General features: G+C 52.4%; 1 protein-coding gene across 2 annotated transcripts in view; it reads left to right on the top strand.

Moving 5' to 3' along the window:
• SLC6A2 (solute carrier family 6 member 2) overlaps window positions 1-14905 on the top strand; it is a 43793-nt gene extending 28888 nt beyond the window's left edge. For both annotated transcript variants that reach the window (XM_079119692.1, XM_079119693.1), the window contains exons 6-15: window positions 1108-1242; window positions 2897-3000; window positions 4139-4263; window positions 5855-5967; window positions 6851-6979; window positions 7456-7555; window positions 8560-8660; window positions 8996-9163; window positions 10625-10696; window positions 11317-14905. In XM_079119692.1, the coding sequence (XP_078975818.1) occupies window positions 1108-1242; window positions 2897-3000; window positions 4139-4263; window positions 5855-5967; window positions 6851-6979; window positions 7456-7555; window positions 8560-8660; window positions 8996-9163; window positions 10625-10696; window positions 11317-11340 (1071 nt within the window). In that variant the 3' untranslated portion in view covers window positions 11341-14905. The remainder of the gene's footprint in view (window positions 1-1107; window positions 1243-2896; window positions 3001-4138; window positions 4264-5854; window positions 5968-6850; window positions 6980-7455; window positions 7556-8559; window positions 8661-8995; window positions 9164-10624; window positions 10697-11316) is intronic.
• The last annotated feature ends 359 nt before the right edge of the window (window positions 14906-15264 follow it).

The raw sequence follows: 15264 nt of genomic DNA, 5'->3' as shown, positions 1-15264 counted from the left end.
CATTTTCTTCCAAGGGACATGCAAAGACCCTTGAGACTGCATAGCGCCAGAACTTTTGAGGGGAGAAACCATCTGGACTTTAAGTCATGTGTCCTCTCATGTCCTTTCTGAGTTTTCTGTGGGTCTGATGGCCCTGGCCCTGGCTTGTTTTTCTGTGCAGCATATAGTCCTTTTCCCACAAGCCTGCCCACAGCTGCATTTGCCTATCGCCGGGATTTTTCACCTTGAAATTGATGTTACTTGGGGAGTTTTTGAAATATACTGAAGTACAATCTGGGTTCAGGCATCACCTCAGACCAATTAGATCAGAAAGTCTAAGTCTGAGAACTGAGCTTCAGCATTCTTATCTATAGCTTCCCCAGGGTACTCGAACTTGTAACCAAGGGCACCAAGGAACAGCGGAGAAGCCCACACAGCCCTTCCGTGCCCACTTTCCACAATCTTTTCCTCCAAGCTGGGCAAGAGGGTGAGGTGTCTTATTTTAGTCTGGGGATGATCTCTTCCCCTTTGTGTTTCTGAGCAACATACTTTGTCCCAGATCTGCTCCAACTAACATGGAGAAGGGCCAGATATTTTGCTTTCTGCCCAGTCACATACCTTCTTGGGCAGTGGGCTTAGGAGGGTATGCTTAAATGAGGGTAAAGGCAAAGAGGGAGAAGCAACAGAGTGGGAGAAAAAGAAGGGAGAGGAGGAGGAGGAGAGAAAGGGATTAAGAGTCCTAAAGCCCTGCCTGTAAGATGAGTCTAGATCCACCTATGGTATGATGGACGCAGGACTGGCAGGAAAAGTCGACCAAAAACACTAAGTATGCTTAGTTCTACCTCAGGCCACTTGAAGGGGCTCTGTGGAGGGAGGTGACGACCTCGGTGTCCGTCCCAGCACTATTCCCCCAGTGGTGGACGCACTTGGTTCCGAGCTTCTCTGGGTGCACGTCTGTTCAGTCTCCCTGAAGTCTGGCTCGGGGCCTGACCCGGAGTGGAGCTGGGGGCACGTGTGTTGGGTGAAGGGGTCAGGGCTTGACCGGCTCTTGGGAGAGGACCCTCTGAGAGAGGACCCCTGGGCGGGTGGCAGAGCGAGGTGCTCACGGCCAACTCGCCCGCTGCCCAGGTGGTGTGGATCACGGCCACGCTGCCTTACCTCGTGCTCTTCGTGCTCCTGGTCCACGGCATCACGCTGCCCGGCGCCTCCGACGGCATCAACGCCTACCTGCACATCGACTTCTACCGCCTAAAAGAGGCCACGGTCAGTGACCACCCAGACTTGGGCTGGGAGAGGGAGGGTTCTCGGGAACAGATGGTGAGGGGAAAAACTGGACCGGTTCTGCCACAGACTTGCTGTGTAGCCGCGAACAGGATCCTACCTGCTCTGAGTGGCAGCTTCTTTATTAGATAAATGCAGATGAGCCCCCAAGGGTCTGCATGAGCCTGTCCGGCTCTGATGGTCTGGGTTTCTGTGATTCACTTAGTGGCCTTCATCGATCATTCTTGGCAGGTGGGCCAGACCTTGTGAAGGGAACGTGATGTCCTCTGGGCTTACTCCTGTCCTGTCTCCATGGCACCCTAGTCCATCCCAGCCGCCCCCACCTATATCTACTCTCTAGTCCCCAACCATGGCCTTTACCACCATCCTGTCATGTCAGCAAAAGGAGCAGCCTTAGCCTCCAGGGAGACCTGGACCTGCCACCTCTCTCCCCCAACAGCCTCCTCCAGCTCACCGTGCTGCCTAAAATCCCAAACTGCAATGAAGAAGCGGTGAACTTGGTAATGAAGTCCAGAGCAGTGGAGTGAGGATGGGTGTAGAGGCCATCTTGGAGGGACCCAGTGCCTTGAGCATCTTTAAATATCAGCCGAGATCATTTCCAGCCTCTTCCCCCAGGTTCCCATCTATGAGAAAACCTCAACAACTCTTCTCACAGTTCTCAGGGGCTTCTTCACATTTTATTTGAACCCACAGAGATCCCAGAAGGCAGCAGCACTGTTGAATCAGGAGAGATGCATCCCGATGTGCTCCCTGCCCATTCAATATGACAGCGCATCACGATGCTATAGCCCGATGACCAAGAAACAACCCATTTAATTAGCAACCACCAGAAATATAACCAAACATAAGACACGAATCTGCCTTATTAATTGTGAAACACATCTGATCTCTATTTTTTTCTGCAACTGTTTAGCTCTCCCCAGTCATTCAGATGTGTGGAGGCCAAGCCCTTAATGCAGTCTGAGGAGCAGACCTACCTCCCGCCATGAGATTGCCCCTCGTTATGCTCCATTTGCAAAGTTGGAGATGCGCAGGATAGCAATGGCGGGATGACAGAAATCTCCCCGTTCAGATCTGAATCACAGCTTAGTGTGGCTGGGCTAGGTATAATGATCCCCACTGTGCAGAGGAGGTGGTGAAGGTCTTAGAGAGGTGAGGTTGGCCTGGGCTGAACCTGGCAGGGAGGTTGGCAAGAGGCTCCCAGCAGCTGTGCGCACTCATTACCCCAAAGATGGAATAAGTGGACCCCATTGCTTCCCAAGGCCCCCACTCATCACCATTGTCCTGGGGCAGGATAAGTCCAGTAGGACTCATTAATCCCTTGCTGTGGATGTCATCTCCATACAGTGGTCAGAACCCTCTGCTCTTACCCTGTTAATATCCTGGCTTAGAACTAGAATGTCGATCAACTTTCTTTGAAAATAAGGGCATTAGCTGATGCAGTGAGTTCCTCCAAGCTGAGTTTGTCCATGACTACCCAAGGCTGGGAGGTGCTAGGGAGACCCCAGCCTGTCTCTGGGAGGGGGGCTATTCCTTGGTCCCAGAGGACCCTCAGGGCTTTCTGTCCATTCTTGAGCTGTGAGGCAGTTCAATTCTGTAGGTGGCAGAGGGTGATGGCTTTGTCTGCTGGTTTCAGGTATGGATTGATGCTGCAACTCAGATATTTTTTTCCTTGGGGGCTGGATTTGGAGTCTTGATTGCATTTGCCAGTTACAATAAATTTGACAACAACTGTTACAGGTAAGCTCCTTCTCAGAGCTATGGAAAGCTCAGACCTTCATGGGGACGGAAGAGGGGGCTCTGGTCCAAATGTTCTTGGCAACCCAAACTTCCTTGTGGCCATCCTGGGCATGCTGTGAATCAGAATTGCTCAATGGGGTCGCGATGAACATATTTCACTCCAGGATGCCTCTTAAACAGATGTGGGGTGCCCATCAGGGAACGTTGAGGTCAGTAGGATCAGGAGATCATGGACGTGGGACAGAGGAGCATCCCGCGACTTTCAGAGCAGGCAATGCTGCCTAGCTCTGTCCATCAGATGACCAGGCAGGCAGGGGTGGAATGGCCAGACTGATAAGGCCTGGCTGGGTCAGAGGTAAGACTGGAGGGAAGAGAGTGAGTCATACCTGCTCCAGCTTGTAAGTAAATTCTCAATGCTGCCTCTGCAGGCCCAGTGCTGTGAGGACTTCAGAGATGGGCACAGAGGAGAGCCCTCCTTCATTGCTCCATCTGCGGCTTAGACAGAATCACAGTGTCTTTTGGTACAAGAAAGAGTAGGATGCATATGTGTCAGCAGCACTAGCTTCAGGAAGGGGAAGGAAGGGTGTGGTGATCGCCCCTTCGAAAGACTACAAGTGACAACCTGGATGGGAATGTGAGCTGCGCCTGGGCGGGTGGTTGGGATTATGACCAGCAAACCTGAAATGGAAGGAACGTGTGAGGAACAGCACGAACATGGGCAGGGAGGTGGTGTGTGTGGGGACCAGCAAGGTGACTGGTTTGCTTTGTTTAAAGAGTACATATTGGGAGTCATGGGAAATTACCCTAAAAGGAAGGTTGGGTCATCTTAGCAATTGAATGCCAAGGTGAGCAGTTGGGAGATCTTGGGGAACCATGGAAAGTTTGGAAGAAGAATCCTCACGACTTGATTCCCCAACAAGAGTTCAATCCAGAGTCTAGCGTAGAGCTATTCCCTCCACGGCTATTCATCTACTCCCTCTTCCAGCGGCTACTGACCCAGTGAAGGTCACTGGGGATCTATGCGGCAGCTGGGTATGGCATTTGAGGCTGCAGATTCCACAAATGGGCAGAGGTCTGTGGGCATGGGTGGAGGGTGAGAGTCAGGGGGACTTGAACTAGCAGCACTTCTTTCCCCCAGGGATGCCCTGCTGACCAGCACCATCAACTGTGTCACCAGCTTTATCTCTGGGTTTGCCATCTTCTCCATCCTCGGTTACATGGCGCACGAGCACAAGGTCAACATTGAGGACGTTGCCACTGAAGGTGGGTGTGCAGACCACTTCGGCTCCAGCCAAAGGAGGAGGGGCCAAGAAAGCCACCTCATTCCTGGCTGCACAGCTCTCCCCTGGCGTTAGGACTGAGAGGGCTGGCCATGGAGGTTTCCAAACCATCCACGGGATGGCCTTTCCCTCGAGGCTGTCAGTGGGAACTCCAGGCAATGCTGGCTCTTAGGAAGGTAACAGAAACTTCCGAGTTGGCTAGGAGGAACACATTTTGAGGTGCTCACTCTGGACCAACTCCTGTGCTAAGCACTTGACATTTGCCTAAGTCCATTTTCTGTGGTGATAACAAAATACTAGAGACAGTGTGACTTATATGTAAAAGAAATTCAATGAGTTCCCAGTTCTAGAGCTCCAAGAGTATGACAGTAGCTTCTGGTGAGGACCACATGCTTTTCAATTCACTACAAAGTAGAAGGGGCAATGACTGCATGGCGATGGGCTAGGCACAGAGCACGACCTCACTTTAAATAATCTGCTCTCCCAGTAACCAATCCAGTCCCTAGAAAGCAAAATCCATTCCCGCAAGAGAAGTGTTGATCTTAACAACCTAATAACCCCTTTAGGTCCCCAACAGCTCTTGACATTGCTGCATTGGGGACTGGGCCTCCATATGAGTTTTGGTGGGGACAATCTCTGTTCAAACCATAGGAACTTAATTCCATTTAGTTCTCACAAGACTGAGAGGTAAGTGTTAATAGATTCACTTTAAAGATAACCAAAGCAAGACTGACAAAGCATGAGGCCCAAGGTTACCCCTTTGGTGAGCAATGATGCCAACATTCATCAGTCTGACTTTGGAGCTGTGTCCTTCTCCACTGCTTCTTATATTCTTATCACCACAAAGAAGCTGAGACCTGGGTAAGGGCTCCTTCTAATAGACTCTTTTGAAAATACCAGTGGATCCCTTATGGCATGTAGGAGATGGGTTTGCAGCTTATGGCTGTCTAGGCGAAGGCACTGCTCTTTGCCTGGATGTTACAGGTCAATTTCCTTGATGCACTGGTTGTGTTAGCCAGCTGTGCATTACTGTAATAAAATACCTGAGAAAATCAACTTATAAAGAGGAAAGTTTTGTTCTGAACCAGATTTTGGAGGTTTTAGTCCATGGTTGGGGACCCTGTTGCTTTTGGTCCTCTATCAAGGCAGCATATCATGGTGTGAAACATATGGTAGAGCAAACTGTTCCTCTCATGGCTGGGATACAAATGAGAGGGAGAGAAGAGGTGCCAGAGTCCCAGTACCCCTTCAGGGACCTTCCCTCAATGACTGGAAGGCCTCCCAGTAGGTTCCACCTCTTTAAATTTCCAGCACCTCCCAATAGCACCAAGCAGGGGACTATGCTGTCACACAAGGGCCTTGAGGGGACATTAAAGATTCCTATGATTGCACAGGTGAACTGCAGGTTTGGACATGTCATCTCCAGATCTTTGGTGCACACTGCCCACTACACATGACTGACCAAGTGTCTTGGGGCTGAACTTGAGCTGATTGGGCCTCCAGATGCTCCCTGGCTACCTGAAGTTCTGATCAATAGTCCCAGCCATTGATAAGGACCTTGATGTCTGTTACAGGGGCTGGCCTCGTGTTCATCCTGTATCCGGAAGCCATTTCCACCCTGTCGGGATCGACGTTCTGGGCTATCTTGTTTTTCATCATGCTCCTGGCTCTGGGCCTTGACAGCTCAGTGAGTGGCCCTGTTCAGGATCCACCCCTGCACCTCACCCCTAAGGGTCACCCCAACTCAGAGAGGACGTGGTAGAACCTTCTGAGATAACCTAGCACTTTCCCATTTATTCTATTTCATCATCGACAACCAACGAATCATTCTGAACCTCATTGGTGTCTTAGAGCCTTTTATGTGACCCACAGGCAGGATTGGATTTCCTGACATCTTTTTATGTCTGCAAACCACCCCTCGCACATGGTGTCTGAGGTGCGTGTGGTTGACGGGTAGCTTCCTCTGACTGCCCTTCCATTAGCTGATAGATCAACCAGGAGCAGGGTGTTGGGAAGGAGTCCTAGGGAAGAATACTGATTTTGATTGACAACGTCTGCCAAGAGGCGAGGAGCACAGAGGCCTGCACCTTCAGCAGTGGCTCGTAAGGAAAGCATGTGCCCATAGCAACGGGATATGAGGACCTTTCGGCCTCAGAGTCTGGAGTTCGAGGTGACCACTGGATAAATTAGAAAGACAGCCGACAGTCCTTGTCAAAAACTGCTGCTTGAATTTCCCCATACTAGAAGCTCTTCTCTGGTGGATGTTTCTAGAAAGACCTTTTCATATGCAAAAGTATCCTGGGGAATGCACTTTACCCCCTTCACTCTCTCAGGTAGTAGCTGAAAATGGGCAGAATGGAGTTCACTCTCTACCCTCTGACATAGTTTCTGACTTTGATTGACACCCAGGCAGAAAAGAGATGAGAGGATGAGGAGGGAGGGAGGACCGAACACTGAATCACTGAGAGGCCAGCCCTGAGGGCGCCTGAGTCCCAGGCCTTGGAAACCCCGGGATACCTGGGGCCCCAGCTGAGGCCACACCTGCTTCACACCTACCTTGTTCTCTCCAGATGGGAGGCATGGAGGCCGTCATCACGGGCCTGGCTGATGACTTCCAGGTCCTGAAGCGAAACCGGAAACTCTTCACGTTTGGCGTCACAGTGGGCACTTTCCTCCTGGCTCTGTTCTGCATAACCAAGGTGAGGAGGGGCTGGACTCTGGGTCTCTGGGAGCTTCTGGGACTGCATTTCAGCCTTGAGGCTGGGGTGAGCAGGGTGGGGCCGAGCCCAGGGAGAACCTTCGCAGGACCAGCATCCTCCTCAACCCTGCGGCTCCCTCCTCTCCGTTACCTCCCACCTCTGCCCTGAGGATTTCCAGGCAACCCTGCTGCTTATTGATTTAGGGGCAGAAAAAGTCCTTTGAAGTCCATCTCCCGTGGACTGACTGAAGTGCCCACCCGTAGGGTCAGTGGCTCCCAGAGGCCTTGGGTAGAATGCAAATAGCATATGTCATATGTCCTGCCACAACCCTGTCCCCCGCGTTCTCTCCCGGGGTTCTGAGCAAGTGGGACAGGGGACAGGTAAGATTTGATGAACACAATGGAGACATGATGGATGCAATAGTGGTGGCCTTTTCTAGCCAAAGATGGCCCAGGCCTATTCTCTCTGTGCCCCAGGGTGGAATTTACGTGCTGACTCTGCTGGACGCCTTCGCGGCCGGCACCTCCATCCTCTTCGCTGTGCTCATGGAGGCCATCGGAGTGTCCTGGTTCTATGGTATGACAGTGCGTGGAAGAGCTCTGGTCCCCGGGGCTCCCGGCGCCCTTTCCCCTGAGACGCGGAAGGCCCTTCCATTCACGAGCAGCCACCGGAGTCTGCAGAGCTGAGCAGGCCCCGTGTCGGGAACAAGTCTCCCCGACCTCAGCTCATCTTAGGACAAACTCCCTTCAACAGGTGGCCCCTGAAGGCACCAGGGTCAGTGTCTAAAGAGCCCATAGGAGTTGCCGACCCCAGCGATGGAATTCATTCTCACGTGGGGTTGTCAGATTTAGCAAACAAAACACAAGATGCCCAGTTAATCTTGAGTTTCGGATAAACAATGATTTCTTTCTTTCTTTTTTGTCTTTTAGTATAAGTATGTCCCAAATGCTACAGGGACATACTTATACTATTCCTTTTCATACTGTATGTGTGATTCCAACTTAACTGGGTGTCCTGTATTTTATCTGGTAACCTTATTCTAGAGCCCGAGAAAACATTTCACAAGTTGTCAGATGCTAATTGCTATCTTTCCCCTGTACGAGACACCCAGTGTTAGTCTTGTACTTACTTTTTCTTGGGAAGAGACTGCAATTAGGAGCCTGACCTGTTCTTTTGGATTGCAGCCAGGGACACGCATAAATAGATACCTATGCATGCAACATCTGTGCGTGCATAGTTGTTATTTTCAGAAAAAAAGAAGTAAGAGGAAAGAGCTGGGCTCTGGAGCCAGGGACAAGTCCTCTCCCCTGCCTAAGCTCTGACTTTCCTCTTACAAACTAATCAGGGTGACATATAAAAGGTGCCACTGTCCCTGAGTTTGTCCTCTCCCTTGCTCTGCATTAGCAAAGTGCCTCTCCAGGTCTCTCAAGCCCCAGTGGTTCAGTCTCTGGCTCCCCTGTCCTGCCGTCTACTTGGAGCCAGAACTTTCTGGTGGGGGGCCTAGGGGATGCCCAGGGCTCTCTGGGCCCAGCCTGCCAGCCAGAGGGGCTGCCGTGACGGGCTTGCCCTCGTGCACACAGGTGTGGACAGGTTCAGCGACGACATCCAGCAGATGATGGGGTTTAAACCTGGCCTGTACTGGAGACTATGCTGGAAGTTCTTCAGCCCTGCCTTCCTCCTGGTGCGTAGCGTGTGGCCGGGCGCCCAGTGGCCAGGTGGCGTGTCCGGGGTGGGGGTGAGGTGGAGACATTTGCTCTAGGGGAGGGGGCACTGGGACTGGAAGCCATCCAGGCAGACAGACCCCCCGGGTGCTCAGCCTGCGGACCAAGGTGGGCTTCCGCCTTCACCGCTCGCTTTTGTGTTGACATCTGCTTCTCGGATTCCTCCTCTCTCTCCTTCCTCTCTCCCTCCTTTTCCTGGCCCATCTCCCTCCCGGCCCTCACACCTGCCTCACGGGTCGGGTCCTGGCTTGTCTCCTCCACCTGCTCCCCGGCTCTCGGCTCCGCCCTCCTGCAGTTCGTGGTGGTGGTCAGCATCATCAACTTCAAGCCGCTCACCTATGACGAATACGTCTTCCCGCTCTGGGCCAACTGGGTGGGCTGGGGCATCGCCCTCTCCTCCATGGTCCTGGTTCCTGCCTACGTCATCTACAAGTTCCTCAGCACGCCGGGCTCCCTGTGGGAGGTGAGCTCTGGGTCGGTCATGGCGGCTGGGATGGGTGGCATGGTGGTGGAGGTGAGGCAGAAGGACAGGGCTGCCGGGGTCAGACAAACCCACCTGGTCCGCCAAGCTATTTATCTCCCTGAGCCTCTGTGTCCACCTCTGTACCTGAGGATAATATTGTGCACCTTGAAAGGAGAAAGGACGCCCTTAGCACAGGGCCTGGTCCATGGGAGGGTCTGTGTATGTGACCTGCTATCGCCATGGCTGTTCCTGCCATGGAGTCTGCAGGAAGGTGAGGCTCAGCCCTGGGTCAGGAAGGATCCATTAGCCAGACTGCCTTAATTGGGCCCACTTCAGGGTCCCCTTCTAAAGTTTGTCACGTCCCCAGGTGTCCCAACTCTCCCTCCCCAAACCCACTGTGATCTGTCATCTTGCTCTTACGGGCTTCCTTCCTGATCATAATGATCTGAGCCCTAAACCAAAGACGTCTGTCGTGTGTTCTTCTTCCACGTGCATCCATGGTATGTGCAAGCCCACGTGCACAGACCTGTGAATATTTGGGACATGGTGCCATGTTCTGAAATCAGGCCATTCCCATGATCTAACTGTGAAAATTCCCTTTCCCCTATAAACCGATGCCAGTCGCCTTTCTTTCAGGTCCTCACTTTGTAAAACAAAGATTCCATTCCTTCCCTCCTTGATCTGCTCACGGGACAGGTATTTATTAAGAATCTGGTGTGTGCCAGACACTGTTCCAGGAACCAGATTTAAAAACCCCTTACGATGCTCACATCCTGGCGAGGACATGGATAAGCAAAATGAGGAGGCCGGAGAGAGGGTCACTGGCAGGCCCTTGTGCCCTTTGCCCCCAGATCTTGCCATGTGTCCCCTGTCCGTGAAATCCCAAAGTCAGAGAGCCGCTGTCTGTCTTTTGGGGAGGACCCATGTTGAGCCAGCTCACCCCGGATGTGGGAGCCAGGACGGATACCTTCCTTCCTCCCACCTGGGGAGTGGGAGGCACCTCCCATCACCGAGGCATCAGTCATTGATTCGGACTCCCTCCTGAGTCCCTGCAGTGTCCCTCTCGGGAGGCCTCCCTGATCCCACACAGGCCCAGGCGCCTCCTGCCCGCTCGCACGGTCCACTCACTTCAAGCCCAGTCCGAGTGACCTGTGTTTGCTCAACGCCAGCCCCTAACGGGCTGTCAGCTCCCACAGAGACCATGCAGGGCTCCTTCAGCTCCGATCCACAGGCCTCCCCGGCATGTGAACACAGGAAGCAGCTCGATAAGTGTTCCCTGGATGAATGACTCAGTGTTCCATGGATGAATGACTCAGGGTGAACCGACCAGCTCCACAGCAAGTGTGAGGGTGACTTTATAGATCCAAGTGGGGCTTCAGGTCCAGAGGGTGCCAGCCAAGCGGCTGGGAGGGTGTCCCTGGGCCAAAAACCTGAGGCCTCCTTCCTTCTCCATCTCCGCAGAGACTGGCCTATGGCATCACACCGGAGAATGAGCACCACCTGGTGGCGGAGAGGGACGTCCGGCAGTTCCAGGTAGATGCGACCTGGAGCCTGGGCTAGGGTGGCGTGGGCCCAGCTCTTCCCAGCTGTGCAGCCTTGGCAGGAACTCACAGCCAGAAGCTCAGTGTCAGTGGGCCATGGCCCCTGGGACCGTAGCGATGGGCGGAGGAGGAGGCCCGCCCTCTGCCTCCACCAGCCTCCCCCTGCCCCTCTGGTCCTTGGACTCAGGATGCCCAATGCCAAATTTGCCTACGACTCTATTTTCTTTCCATGAGTTGTCACCATGGAGTGTCCCCAAACTAGGTGAGAATGTCTTATCTTGAAGAAAGAGCTGCAGGGACATCAGTAACACATTTCTGACTTAAGTCCTATTCTTTCCCCTTAAAAGCCTCTGGACTGAGATATCCAGGGGGGTCCTGGTGAGTAGGCAGGGCCTACGCCACACCTCCGTCTCCGGGAAGGTGACTTTGTGCTTTCCGGGCCTCAGTAATATAAGTCCGGCATCAACCTGCCTGTCCCCCGAGGGCACTTAAGGGCCCCCTGTTTTTTTCTGCCTCCTCTTTGCTTGCTGCCGCCCCGTCCTGCTGCCCCTGGGTGCTCTTGGTCCCTGACTGCCTGCCCTGGCATAAGGGTCTCACTGTCTTCCCCTGCAGCTGAAACACTGGCTGGCCATCTGAACCCGACCCCGAGGAGGAGGAACCCACCCTGCACGGTCCAGGCCAGAGGCTTCGCGCTGTCCCGGACGCCGTCTTGGGGATCCTCTCCAGGAAGATGCCCTTTCTGACCCCCGTCTTCTACTTTTCCCAGTTACAAAGAATTTAGTGGCTCTGGTTTTTGTTCTGCTTCTGTTCATCTGGCCTGTGGGCCGTGAGTGTGGAGGATTGGTAAGCCTCAGGGGAGAGGAAGAGAGGAGGAAATAGGACAGTGACTTCCGGAACCCCTGAATTTTGGGGGGCAGACTTACCTCTTTGGAAGCCCCCCAGATCTGAGGTCCATGACGCACGCAGAATCTTCTACCACATTTGCTTGTACTTTGGGTCACGAAGAAATCCTCAGTTCACCAAAACTGAAAGAGGATGGTCTTTTGGTGAGATTAAAAAACAAAAACAAAAACAAAAACACCCAACCAGAAGCCCAGCTGAGTTTGGTGTGGGGAAAGGGTTTCGTAGGTTCTCTGACTCTTACCCACCCCAGGTAGCATGCTGGTGTCTGAAGCTCAGTTTGGGAGTTTGGATTTATTTGCCCCTAAAATGAAGTCAGCAGCTAGATATTTTAGAGGATCTTGGGCAGAAGCTTTCATCGTTTTCCCTCTGGCTAATCGGAGTTTGATATGTGTGTGTGTTCTAGAATGTTCCACTGATTTCTGGTGTTCAGGTCGTCCAGGGCCATGGATGTCAGGGGACAAAGGTGGATGAACCACAGTGAGCAGGTTCCACAGAGGGATCTGCACTAGACAAACCCTAGAGGCCTCAAGACCTGCCTTGTTCTGTCAGGAGCCCAGGAAACCATCTGTGCTTCCTTGGACCTTCCTGGGTTAACAGGGCAGGGAGGCATCCAGTGAAGCCAGGTGTGTGTCTCCATCACAGGACCCTCTACTATCCCATGGGGCCAGGAGGGTGCCCAGGGGCAACCTGACAGGTGCCATGATTACTGTCTACCTGCAAAGCCTTCCCCGGCACAGGGCTGTCGAGCAAGGGGGAACTGGCCCTGCGCACTCCCTTTGGGTCTCTTCAGAGACTGGACTTGGCACCTTGGAGGGCTGGGTGGGACCAAGCACCCAGCACCCCGACCAAGTGCACGTGGGTGGCTTTAGAGAGCTTCCGGATTCACCTTTGACACTAACGGGCAAGCGGAGCCCTCTGGTGGTGGCTCGTTTGGGTTCAGTGAGAGGGAACGGTGGCGTGTTGAACAGGGCTCTGGCTGGATTTTCGTTTATGGTCTGAGTCTCTTCCCTCTGGAAATAGAGCTCGCACACTACTGTTTTGACGGGGGGCAGAGTAGAGCCCCTTTGCGGAATTTTGGGCAAAATAAAAGTGGCGGCTCTGTTGGGTGGAGGAGTGGGGGGCACGTGGAGAAGGTGCTGGGTCTGAGACTGGGGTGCTTCTGCGTCTGCTGGGTGGAGCTGGTGGGTGCCAGGAGCCAGGTTTGTCCCTGAGGGCCTCAGGATAGCCCTGCTGAGTCAGGGAAACCAGGAGACTTCTGGTCTTCCCATTTAAAGGCCAGCTCGAGCCCGAGTGGCAAGGGTCCTGGCCCTGTGAAGGTGGGACATGCCCTGCTCCAGCCCAGGGGAGCCAGCGGGTATGGCCCTGGCTCCAGCAGCCACCTCGGCTCCTCCCGTGGGTGGCGGTCCTCCTAGGTGTGGGCATTGATTTATTTTTCATCAGCACTTTCACCCACAATTGCCTCCCAGCTCCGTCGCCCGATTTCCCCCGTGAGCAACTAAGGCCGAGCATTTCAGTTGCTCATGTTCAGGGTCTGGGCTGGTAAGGGGTTGAGTGGGCCATGGCCTGGGCAGTGGGGCTCCCCACCCAGAGCTGACCCGAACAGAGAAGCACACTATGAGCGGCCAAGGCGGTTGGTCACTCTCACCTGGCCGGCTGCCAGAGAGGAAGTCAGGGGCTGTCGTCTCTAGAGGAGAGCAGTCACCCGGAACAGGGCCACTGAGAGGCCCGGTCGCCTTGGCCGGCGAGAGTGCACAGTCGGAAAGGCGTCTGACTCTCTACCATCTGCACAAGGTCCTTCTGCCTGCAGACGTGTGTCCCAGGGGCAAATCGGGGACGAGGTGCTGGCCAGATGAACACCCAGCCGACGCCATGGTGCTGCCTCCCGTTGGCTCCCGAGTCTGGGGTGGGGGCCGGGAGGGCCTGGCGCCATGCTTAGGCCCCCGGGGAGGGCAGGGTCCCCAGAAAGCCCTCGGGGGTTCCCATGAAGGAGCCGGGAGACCCTCTGGGTTCACCTGGCCGTGGCGCTGAGGGTGGGGGATGGAGTGCTTTATCATAAGTAACGCTTGACTTCTTTTCGTGACCTTTTTTTAATAGCAGAGGTCGCCCCGGACCAGGGTGCTCCTGTGTACTGTATATGACACTTGACACTTTTGATATTTTACCAGGTTTTTAAAGAATTATTATTTTTCATGAAATAGAAGACATTGTTTTAAGCCATCCTGCTGACATCTACCCGGTGTCTGTTATTGAGCATCTACCTGTTAGTCTTCATCCTAGATGCAAATGAGACCAAGGAGAAGGGGAGCTGCCAACTCTTGCCAAATATCCTGCTGAACAAAAGTCCCCAAACTGCCTTAATTCTCAGAGGGATTTTTATTTTTATTTTTTTATTTTTTTTGCCCAGGTAGGAGTCAATCTCCTGCCACATAATTTATTTTCCAGTCTGATGATGTCAGACCAAAGAAGTCATTTCCTTTAGGAATTTCCTAAAAGAATTCCACTGGATTCACTCTATATGCTTATTTATTTCTTTTGAAAGTTACAGAATGGAAAAGAACAGAGAGGGTGTGTGGTGTTGTGAAAACAACACAGCATTTAGAGTTGCACAGACCTGGGTCTGTGACCGACTAGCTGGGTGGCCAAAGGAGAGTGGCTTCACATCTTTGGGTTTTAAGGTCCTTGTGGATAAAAATCTGGGATTAGATCAGATAATCAAAGGTCCTTTTCGCTTAAAATAAATTTTTTAGAAACCCCTGCATGTCTCCGTGACAATATTCTTGTGCTAAATTTACAGTGAAGACCGCATGTCCCTACTGCAGGGCTTCCCAAAGCCATCCTATAACCAAAGACCTATTGAGCTTAGAAAGATCAAATTTCCAGCCTCCAGAAGTTTGATTTTTCTAGACATTTCAGAGTTTCTATTTCTCAGATATTTCTTCAGCCAATGCCAGAAACACTTTCTGTTTGAAAAAAGGGAAGTCTGACCCTTTGTCTTGAGGGCTGTTTTACAGAATTGGAGGCTGGCCATGGAGTCCCAGGACTGCAGCCCAGCCAGTCAGCTGCATGGGCTTGCTGGTGAATGTGAAGTTGTTCCGGGGGTGCCTGCCATCGTCCCTCTGTCTCTGCTTCTGTGTAAATAAGGACTGTTTCAATAGTGTCCTCTTTGAATCACGGACTGTTCCAGTATCATGCAACTATGTCTCTGGTTTAACTTTATTTTAAAAGTTGTTATCTTCATAGAAAAATAAATGTACAGAATAATAAAGAATATTTCCTGTGCCATGTATCTGGTGATGGAGTTCCAAATGCTTTCTGTCATGAAGGCAAAATGTTGCAAATTATGTAAGGCAAGTGGGTTTGTCTGTGACCAGCCTCCAGCTGGTGAAGAAGAGTTTTTGGTCATAGTGGCCCACCGTTTGCCCAAATAATTCTCTTTATAACCCATGGAACAGGAGACCAGAAGGGGTTAAATCTGTCATCTTAGCTCAGAGATTAATGTACATTTTACTTTTTTGGCCCTGGGAATCAAAACTGGGGCCTCAAACACACTGAGTACATTCTGTGCTACTGAGCTACACCCTCATTCCAACTTACATTTTTATTTAAATAAAAAGCAGATACCAAGAAACAGCAGGTTTAGCTATCTAGTTTTGCTTT

Source organism: Sciurus vulgaris, assembly GCF_902686455.1.
Source record: "Sciurus vulgaris genome assembly, chromosome: 17".
NCBI classification, from domain to species: domain Eukaryota; kingdom Metazoa; phylum Chordata; class Mammalia; order Rodentia; family Sciuridae; genus Sciurus; species Sciurus vulgaris.
Note: the sequence above shows the minus strand (reverse complement) of the source record. Positions and strands in the feature narration are given on the sequence as shown.